We start from the raw sequence: 10,724 nt of genomic DNA on the forward strand, positions 1-10,724 counted from the left end.
GTTCAATATAAATAATCTCTATTACTTAGTCACCATAACAATTACGAATTTATTCATTGTATAATGTTTCAAGTAATCAACTAAACACTTGAATTAAATAACATCAATTATGCCATGTTATGAACATGTATATTATGCCTTTCTATGGTCCTTCCTTCGTGAACAGATCGACTGGACACTATTCCAATGATTCTCATTTCACAATTCCAAATTCTTGTCACTGTCTAAAATGTATTGGAATTCTAACCTTACATGTATTGACCTTTTGTGATGTCCACTACTAGAAAAACAACCTTTTACGACGCGCAATGTATGTCGTAAAACGCTCAGACGATGCGCAAATGCGTGTCAAGGAAGGCCCTGTTATAATGAGAGACGACACGCTTTTGCGCGTCCTCTATTTACGACGCGCATTTACGACACAGATTTATGACACTCATTTACGACACGCAATGCGTATCAAGGAAGGCTTGTCATAAAGGAAGACGACACGCATTTTCGTGTCGTAACCTTACGACGCGCCTTTAGGACACGCATTGCGTATCATTAAATCCCCTGTCATAAATGAAGATGACACGCATTTACATGTCATAAACTTCAGCAATGATTTACGATATGCATATACGACGTGCCTTTACAATACTCTTTTATGCATAATACAAAAATATTGAAATAAATATATACCAAACCAATAAATTTCATCTAATAACATCATGCCAAAAAATTGTAATACATTGATATTAAAGGGATCTGATTGTACATTGTTATTAAGAGGTTTTCCCTAACTATATAACCTAATACTACATTGCTATAAAGGGGCACCTTCTTGTTTCAATAACTCGTCGTTAACCTGTCTGAAGAAGCTCTAAAACCCTTCATGTATCCAACCAATCATCATGTCTCTTAGCTTCAATATCAATCCCAACTCTTGATCAAGAACAACACGGAAATCCTACACAAATTGTCTACAACAAGTCAAATGGATTTATTCAACAAAATTTAATAAATAGTTTTGTACTCATATTTAATATATCACATCATATCATATATGACGCAAGTGATGCAAAATAAAGAGTCACATTGGTAATCTCCAACAAATCCAGCCACCCAACCATACTCCTAAACATATCTACATAGAGAAAAATACTTAAAACATTTACCATGCTCCTAAATCACAAGGTATACTTAAAACCTTTCCTTGGTCCTTAGTCCTTCCTTACCTGGGTTGAATATTGTGAAACTTGTATTTTTGCCAACCTAAGAATCAAAGTAGTTTGTCTGCATGTTTTCAGCCAAATATAGGAAATTTGCTATTATCCAATGATTCCCAATCTAACATAAAAGGGAATCATTTCCACACAAAAAACAACTAATTTATTGGTAATTAAAAAAAACTACAATTTAACTCACCAATGTTTTAAAACTTGTAAACCATTCCTTCTGTGTATCCAAGTTCTTTGAGTACTCCACTCACCTCACCTTGTGACCAATCTTTGGCTTTGCCACCAGATACATGTTCCATCATTCCACGTGGCCCACACACCTAAGTACAACGGAATGAAATAAGCAAAGGAATCGGAATTGGAACTGAAATTGGAATTGGAATCATAATATGTTAAAAAGAAAAAGGTGTTTCTTACAAGTATAAGTGTATCATCACTTGGAGAAGGAAATCCTTTTGAGGCCATGTTTTTTGATATGTAACCTTTACCTCCAACCCAATACTTTGATGGACTATCAACCGTATAAAATACTACAATTTCATAAACATTTTATTTTATGTCTCAAAAAAAATAAATCATAAACTATTTTAAAAAAAAATAATATATATACCTTCAAATTAGGGTGACTGGAAGCAAGCATGTCGAGTTTCCTTTTTAGTAGAATGTCATCTTGTTTATATGAAGGATTTCTGATGTTATGCTTGATTGGGCTTTGGGTCACCTCCCAGAACAACTAGACCTTTTGGAGCAGGTGGTTTTCTAAGCAAGCCTCGTCATCATTAAAACACACAAATGTAAGCTGACTAAAAAGGGCTTTTGTTGCTTGGATAACATATTGACCAAATGGAAAAAAAGAATAATGAGATTATAGAATGAAAAGAAAGAAAAGCAATGAATTGATGACAGACCTCCAAATGCCTTTCTGCTTTTTGTCAAATCTTGGATCTGGGATTCTTCTGTGACATGAGTGGTTGTACTATATTGAGTTTGGGATTCTTTTGGATTTAAAGAAACACTATCTTTGTTGTCCAGTCCTTTTTTTGCAATTTCGATCATTTTTTCAAGGTTTTTATAACATTTTTGGTTCCTATCCCATGTGAAATGACTATGGGGAAAGGATGTGGAAAGTCACTAAGTACCAAAACCACAAAAAAAGATATTTTTTGGACTTCATCCATAAAAAGCACCTTAACACAGGGATCAAAAATGTAATTTATTCTTTGAAAATAAAATTGTAATTTATTTAAGATAATAAACAAAAATAGGTTATATTGCAAGCTTTCATTCCATTCCATTCCATTCCATGACGGAATGAAAAAAGGCACCATGCGACTGAGGAATGAAAATTAACAAAATGAAAGACATTCCTTTACTCCATGTTTGAAACTAATGTGGCCAGAAGCTTTACATCTTGAGCCCGAAGCACAAAGTACTGATATGCATCCTTTGTTGTCAAATTGTTTTCCTTAAGCCTATATTAGGATTAAAAATTATATATAAAACCATAAAACATGTTTCTAGACGTATAAATTGTAAATATACAAATGTGGGAATACAATTAGTTGATTAATAATTAAAAAAGATAAATGATTTACCATTGCTTCACATGTGGGGTATTGTTCCAGCAATCTGCACATGTAAGTTGAATAAGATAACTAAAAGTAATTTTAATATTATGTTAAAGCATTTAATATTAGAAGGAAAATCTACTAACCAGTATTCACTTCATCGCCTCCTAAATGGAAGAGCTCGAAGGGAAATATCTCTCGCATGTCTAAAAAAATTATAAATTAAGTGCATGGTGGATAAATAAATAACATAAACAGATACTTTATCTTTGTGTTTCTTAATCCTTGATTGTATTAACATATATGATTCATAGTGCTATATTGTTAGATATTTCAATGCAACTTTATAATATCTAAACGAAGCTAGCAAACGAGCACAAATTGACAACCCTAATAGCGAATTATGAAACTATATTGCGCCAAACTTTATACAATTTGTGACTTCAAGAATTTAACAATTTAGATATTTTGTCAGCAAGGAAAAATAAAAAAGGAACAGAAGTTTCTGTTTACTAATTGTTCAAACTTTTGTGTAAGAGTACATTAATTGTAGCAAGTGTACGACTATTGTAAATACGAAAGACACCGTTTTGAATATTTTACCTTCTCTGAATCTAACTGATCCTTGTAAACAGTTCCAAATCCACCATTCTCTTAACAAATTAGCAATCATGAAGTTCTACTTAGATGCATCAAGTTGACAAAATGTAAAGCTTCTGGCCACATTAGTTCTCTGGCTACACCACGCCAAGCTTTTTGTCTCATATCATCCATACCTTTTCAATCTGCACATCAACAATATAAATTCCATCAAAACCTCATTATTACAAAATCGTGATTTTGATAAGTATAAAAAAGAGATCTGTAAAGTTTGATGATCCTACCATAACGTCTTTATATGTTCCCATTGCCTGCAATTGGACATAAATTGATTAAGAACCCCAAAAAGGAAGTGAATAATATTGCATAACGATAATTATGATAAAAAAAAGTCAAAAACCTGGAAAATCATACGAATGCAAATCTCCATACACCATTCTCTTTCTGATTGGTCTTATTAAGGGACACACTTTGACGAAATCTGTATGAAATATAAATAACAAAGTAGAGAAAATTAAAAAAAAAAAATTGTTTAAATAATTTCACTTACCATGCCAATGTTGGATCAGGCCCTTTGAAAACACACACAATCACACACACTTAGACTAACTTAATGTAGATTTGTGTTTACTACCTGAACACTTTTTATTGATCTCACAGTTAACGTTTAAATAAGAAACAAACAAACTTAATCCTAAAGAAAAGGTAGCTAACCTACTTCTACATGAACTTCCTAAAAGCCAGGAGAAATAAGCCCATGACTTTTGACCTGGTAGACTCTAATAAAACTTCTAATATACAAGAATAAACAACTCAGTTACAATATGCTAAACTATTGTAAACCCATGAACTGATCCACAACTTCGACCCATGACCCGGATGATCCGTGAACACACCGATTAACCCAACAGCCAATGTGTTTCTTCATAAGGGTAGTCATAAACTTGCCTTGTAATGAGGTATGATGCAACATCGAGTCCCAAATGCAAATTTAGATCAAAAGAAAACTTGAAATTAATGAGGATAAAAAGTTTGCTCTACAAATTTACTTCCAAGAATATAATGATAAAAGAAAATAAAGAAGTGGGATTATGAAGAGTTGAAGATAACCTATACTTATTGCCGACTTTTTCCTTACAAGATGAAGGCACACCTGGGCCTTCCCAATGCCATTCATCAGTATCCTATGTCTGGACCATCTGAACTTGATTTCCCAGAAGCAGATATGATCTGTCAGTGTGCTCGGGGTGTTCATCCTTTCAAACAGATAGGCGTTGAAGCTGGTGAAGAAGGGGGCAATAATGGTGGTTTCAATGCAAGTTCTGTTAAGTCAGCTCAGATGGTGGATCCAAGTTATTCATGGTTATATAAAACTTTGGAATTAGTTGGAGGGACCTTTGATTCATATTCAGGGGAAATGATATTAAAGATGGAAGGAGTAATTTCAAAGATCCCTGGGATCTTGACATCACAAGCAAACTGGGGAAGAGTTACAAACACTTTATCGATATATATGATGTCAATCAAAACATAGAAGTGGGCACTTGTGGGTTCACGATTGAAGTGTTGTTCTTTGCTACAGGTCGATTGAAGTGTTGTGGGACTGTTTTACTGAAGTTTTTTGGATTCCGACGGGAGTGATTTCACCAGGTGTTCATGGCGTGTATTCAGAAAATGCTCTGCGTCAACTCAAAGACTTTCTTACTATATGAACAAATGAACACGAAGGAAATGAGTATTGTTGGACCCAAATACCATTTAAGCAAGAATTTTATAGGTTTTGTCTAGAAGGCCCAGTTAAGGGCAAAACAGGAAATTCACCTAGGTGGGCTAGGATTATAATAAATAGAGAGAAAGTTCACGGTAGAGGGATGTCTAGAAGTTCCTATTTCATCATCTTCATTCTTTCAATCTTTCTCTGTTTGATCCTATTTCATCAAACCCTAATTTCTGTTCTTCATCATAATCACTGCATTGAAGTTCCTGAAACAAGATTATTATACTTTTTCAGAGTTCAAAACAGGACATTTGTAAATCATCCTAAAATACCAAATGCAAATGCACAGAAATAAAAATAGGAAAAAGAGACAAAACCTTTGAAAGAGATATGCCCAGAAGTTCCTCACATATGAATGATAGGCTCTTGGTACCCTTTGTCTTTCTTCTCGTTTGCTTGTGATGTACATGACTGTATATGGTTGCAATATCCAAAAATGGCTCCACCTTTTAAGTTTTTACCGAGAACAAGCATCACAATAACTAGAAACAAAGATATACAAATAGAAAAATAAGGATTGTGGTACCTGTTCAACAATTGATATGACGTCTATATGACAACTTCCTTGAGTAAATCCAACACCACAATCCCCTTTGGGATTCCCAAAGCTAGCGAAACCAATAGATGAAACTTTCCAGCCTTAATCACATGTCAATCGGAGTTGAGGGCTTTGAGAACTGGAATCAGACCGTATTTGACCTGGTTGACCATATTTCTTCTGATATTTGTGTGCATAATACTCGAAATTCAGAAACCCTAGATGTATAAACCACGCTTCGTGAACCCCATAGGAATAGATAAGGAAATCATAATCCATGTGTGTTTGCGATGGAAAGGGGGGAAGGGGGGGAGAGAACGAACTAGGGTTAGAATCGAAGGAAATATCTTTAGAATTAAAGACAAAAATTAGTAAATAACCTACCTGAGCAGCTTTGCACGAGTATATGGTAGCATCTTCTAACTCGTTTGCTTTGATTTTTCTTAGATCAACTTTTTCTCCAAACCCTATTAGTTGTTGGTACCGATTTTAGGGTTTCACATGGAACAAGAAAGAGGTGGTGATGGAGAAGATGGTAGGGCGGCGATGGATGGTAGGAATGGTGGTGATGGTCAATTGTGTTGAGGTTGCAGGTGGTGAGATGTAGGTGCGACGACCATGGTGGTGGTGCAAGATAGTGGTGGTCTGCGGAAGGAGGAGACGCAACAGGCGGGGTTTTTAATTTTTTGGATTTCACTTCCCCCTGGCTATTAAAAAACGAAAACGCGTGCTCATAGACTAAAATTATAAAGCGACAGGGTAACACGACACGCTTTTTAGGATAGTGTCCTCCGTGTTTTTAATTTTTTTTATTGGACACTAATTTTAGGGCGCACACAAATGCGTGTCCTCTACCCTTCAAATTTTGCAAAACTGACATTATTTTTTAGGGCACGCACAAATACGCGTCCTCTATCAGCGTATGTCATTGTTTGCGCGTCATTAAAGGGCTGTTTTCTAGTAGTGGTCGAGGCTTCAAAGTCACAGAGACTGAGCCCACGATATTAAAGAATGTTCCATTGGAACTTTGTTACTAGAAACAATTCCATGATAATGAAGGTTCAAATTCAAGGTTGACTCCTTGAACACTTCTCTTGCATTAAAGTGTATAACTCACATGTAGATTTAATAATCAACTCCCATTATGGAAACATTTACATATTCCCATATGACAATCAATTCTGATCAAGAGTCATCTCAATCCAGGATCATGTCACTATGGTCCGTCCAAATTAATACCATACTTCCAATTCTCCACAAGCAACCAATCTTCAGTAAACCTCATATTGTTATTGATAGTTGTTTAACAGCTCTAGTCACACAAAAAAATTATAATCCTTTTTCCTCTTAATGCTCAAGGCATTTGGAAAAATCAGAATATGTGAATACTACAACATATGTAATTGATCATATATCCGAAGCATATGGGACTAGATTCATTTTATCCGATATCTATTCAATCTCTTGCTATAATATTTTTCATATATGGAATTTCCTATGTTGAACCATTTTAACATGATATTCACATGTGTCTATGACTATGTTCTATTAAACTATACGATCTAATCCTTTATATTCGAAACAAAGTATGAGTGCCTCTCCTTTAAGTCTATCAAAGCGAAACAATTCCAAAACTTTGAAGTTTGGAAATTGAGAACTTTGTTCCCTACGAACAGTATTGTCAACATGCAATACTAGCATAACAATTATGCTCCCACTAGCTTTGACATGTACCATAAATAAACTGGATTTCTAGAAATGAACACTCTTGACTTTCTTACTGAAGTACAGATTTCTATTACACGATGATTCGATAAGTGTCCAACTAGACTTCCTAATCTTATACACCTTCATTGGATAGCATATATGTGTTTAAACCCTTTCATAAGTTATATATATATGTCTTGAAAGTTTAAATGTATCCTTGCCATTCCTCACAATTCGAAATATGAAGAGGGATGTTGTAATCATATTATGAATTTGAGAATGCAATTAACATAGCCAATATCCATCTTGATCTTTATCATATCTTTAAAATCTATTAGCAAAAGTGATTCCTCATAATCACTTTCATGAATTAGAGTCAATTCCATGTGAATCTATCAATTACAACCTACAGTCATAAGATAAGGTTTAGGACAAACCAAATTCAAATTTAGATTTCCTTCATGGACGGAACTTCAAAATTCTAAATTTATTGCCCTTGGACAGCTCAAGGGCCTACCAATGATTCCATGTTGTTAGAAGCTCACCCATATTGATCAATGTACTTCACTGACCAACATGCTTTTTGCTTTTGCAGTTAAATGAAAACATAGAACTCATAAGCATTGCCAACTCAACTAGAAGTGCACATAAATAAGAATGTGTCAACCAAACATGATAGGTTATCAACCTCAGGTCACGTGCTAGTGATAACTAAAAGGTTTATTGTCGATTGAATCTCGAAACTCTCAAGATCAATACGACTCCCACTGACTTCTTTACATATGAGTTTTCTCTCAAGGAAAATTCCTTGATGAGCTAAAACAAATATTCAAAAGTTCGTGTGGATTCTCGACAAGAAAACACTTCAGAGAATAGGTCTCAGTTTATCTTTTGTTTCTTGATTAACGAAAACATCACAACTCCAATTCTATATGTTCTAGAGTAAGAAAATATCTTTACTCCATATATTTCAAGGATTTTTCAACCTTCTTAATTAGAAATGAGTTTAAAAATATGATTTGTAGTTACTAGAGTATGACTCTAAAACTTGATTGGAACAAAGTATGACTTATCTATGATCGAACCATTTCCAACAATGTTCGATTCCTCTTCTTGGTCATACAATTGCTCTAAGATGTTATTGGAGGAGTCAATTGTGATACAATTTAACAATTACTAAGATGATCATAAAACATGATACTAAAGTACTATCCTTTCCTTTCATATTGGGGAAACTTTTATCTTTCTGCCTAATAGATTCTTCTTATTCATTCTGCTACTCTTTGAATCTTTTCAAGGTATCAGAATTATGCTTAATCTTATAAATACAACCATATTCACTGAAACATCAGTAAATCATGACGGATAGAGTTATCGTCCTTTGTGGTGCATCTGAATAGTCCATATCAACATGTACTGGATCCATTAGTCCTTCACTTGACTCACATAAACAAGTGATCAATGAATTAGTCATAATTTTTTCCAATGAACAAGATTCTCATATACTGTACAATACGACTTGTACAACACCAGGTATCTGTCCGGTTGGTGATGAGATTTCTTTTCACTTCGTCAATTATGACAATACCACAAGCGATATCATAAGAATCAAATCCACAATTAATATTGCTAATATTAGAAATGTAACCAACACGTTCCTAAATTCCATTTCAAGGAAATATATAAAATAAGGCAACCAGATAAACCGATTTTCACTTTTATTGAAAATAAACCAAAAATTGGAACTTGTCCTTACAACGCATAAAATGAAAAACTATGTTTCTAGACATCTCCTAAGAGTCATAGAAATCTATTAAATTATCTCAACTCCTTAGTAGTAGCTCCAAATTCTGATCTTCGAACCATGTGACCAAAGTCCACTTCTCATGATTATATTTAGGTCACCTTGCTCAAGCTTCCTTCTTTCTCTTAGCTCCTTTAATACTATCAAAATGTGATAATCACATCATGTATTAAGAGTCTGCGAATAAGAATCTATAAAACAATGGATTCAGATAATGGATGTACCTGAAGTAGAGTCACACGAATTGACTTATTATCTCTAAGATCTTTCAGGTATTTTGGACAACTTTGTTTCCAATGTCCCTTTAATTGGTAGTAAAACAAATAGACTCTTTGGGGTCAACACATGGAACGATCCCATAACTAGCCATTTCTCTTTACCATATGATCAAACAGTTTGATCTTGGACAACCCCTTTCTATTGGGAAGAGAAATCTTTTCTGGACCACCATCGTCACCATTGTCAATGTCCATGGAAACCTTGGAATTAGACCCAATAAGCATCTCTGCTTTAGATATGCTCTTAAGCATTTCTGCTTCAACAACAATCAATGTTTGGGTCAGATCAATTAGGGCCACATCGATAATTCTCATATAAAAGTTCACAATATACTGATCATATGACTTTGGAAGGAAAATAAGAACCAAATCAATGGATTTCTTCCTTGGGAAAATGACACACATTCTATCCAACTTGTCAATGTACGATTTCCTTTTAGAACATGCATACACACAAAGTTCTCATCTTGATGTTTATATGCCAATATAGATTGAGTAGTCTTGCATCTTTCAACTTGAGGAAAACATGATGTCGGGAGAGTTACAGGAGAAGAAGATGATGTCTAGTTCCATCATTCCCTAAGGAAGGGAAAACAATTTTACATTGACTTGAAATTGGAAGACCATCTCTAGAAGAATGAGGAAAACTATTTCCTTAAGAATGAGGAAGACCATTTCTATCTTCATAAGATATTTCAAAATATAAGAAAATGAGAACTCAAGTTAGTTGATTTTTATCCTTAATTATAAACCCATAAATTTAAATTAAGTCTAGGATCCTTATTTTCGATTCGAACTTTAAAGAAGGATGTCGTAATCAACTAGCTTTAAATAAAATATCGCTGTATTTATTGGAATATTGCTTTACCTGTTATATCATCAGATATATGTTTAAATTATCCAATACTTCCTAGAAGTCATGAATAACTATTCCTAGCTTGATGTTAGAAGCATCTTTAGCATCACAATGATGCCTTTAGTAAGTATCATGTTTAGGTTTATTGCTCAAAGCAAATAGTTTAAGACTTCGACCTTTAAGTGTATACAATTTCATATCTCTCATGAGATTGTCTCATAAGACATGAACTCATTCATTGAAGTATTATCTATTGAATGTTATTGTTTCATTAATTCATTAAAGAAAATGACAATTCATGATAATGAGAAATGATTATTTAACTACAAATATTTAACAAAATTCATTTAGTATTTTCAATATTTAATCTTTA

At 33.9% G+C, this 10,724-nt stretch overlaps 1 protein-coding gene and 1 long non-coding RNA gene across 3 annotated transcripts; both read right to left on the reverse strand.

Moving 5' to 3' along the window:
• Positions 1 to 751: 751 nt before the first annotated feature.
• Positions 752 to 2,417, reverse strand: LOC145134877 (uncharacterized). The gene is made up of 5 exons (XR_013719404.1): positions 2,132 to 2,417; positions 1,834 to 1,982; positions 1,641 to 1,753; positions 1,411 to 1,543; positions 752 to 952 (listed from the first exon to the last, which is right to left on the reverse strand). It is a non-coding gene; the product is annotated as an uncharacterized LOC145134877 (long non-coding RNA).
• An 80-nt stretch (positions 2,418 to 2,497) lies between these two features.
• LOC145128264 (beta-hexosaminidase 1-like) lies at positions 2,498 to 4,017 on the reverse strand. 2 transcript variants are annotated; one of them, XM_079063067.1, is made up of 7 exons: positions 3,942 to 4,017; positions 3,792 to 3,872; positions 3,676 to 3,702; positions 3,395 to 3,576; positions 2,938 to 2,997; positions 2,819 to 2,852; positions 2,498 to 2,695 (listed from the first exon to the last, which is right to left on the reverse strand). In XM_079063067.1, the coding sequence occupies exons 4-7, from the start codon at positions 3,462 to 3,464 to the stop codon at positions 2,593 to 2,595; spliced, it is 267 nt and encodes an 88-aa protein (XP_078919193.1). In that variant the 5' UTR covers positions 3,465 to 3,576; positions 3,676 to 3,702; positions 3,792 to 3,872; positions 3,942 to 4,017; the 3' UTR covers positions 2,498 to 2,592. The 2 variants fall into 2 exon arrangements, with proteins under 2 accessions (XP_078919193.1, XP_078919192.1); XM_079063066.1 differs by having other exon boundaries at positions 3,792 to 4,008.
• Positions 4,018 to 10,724: the final 6,707 nt, after the last annotated feature.

The sequence above is a fragment of the Lactuca virosa genome, chromosome 8 (assembly GCF_052849685.1).
Source record: "Lactuca virosa cultivar CGN04683 chromosome 8, Lactuca_virosa_CGN04683_v6, whole genome shotgun sequence".
Taxonomy (NCBI): domain Eukaryota; kingdom Viridiplantae; phylum Streptophyta; class Magnoliopsida; order Asterales; family Asteraceae; genus Lactuca; species Lactuca virosa.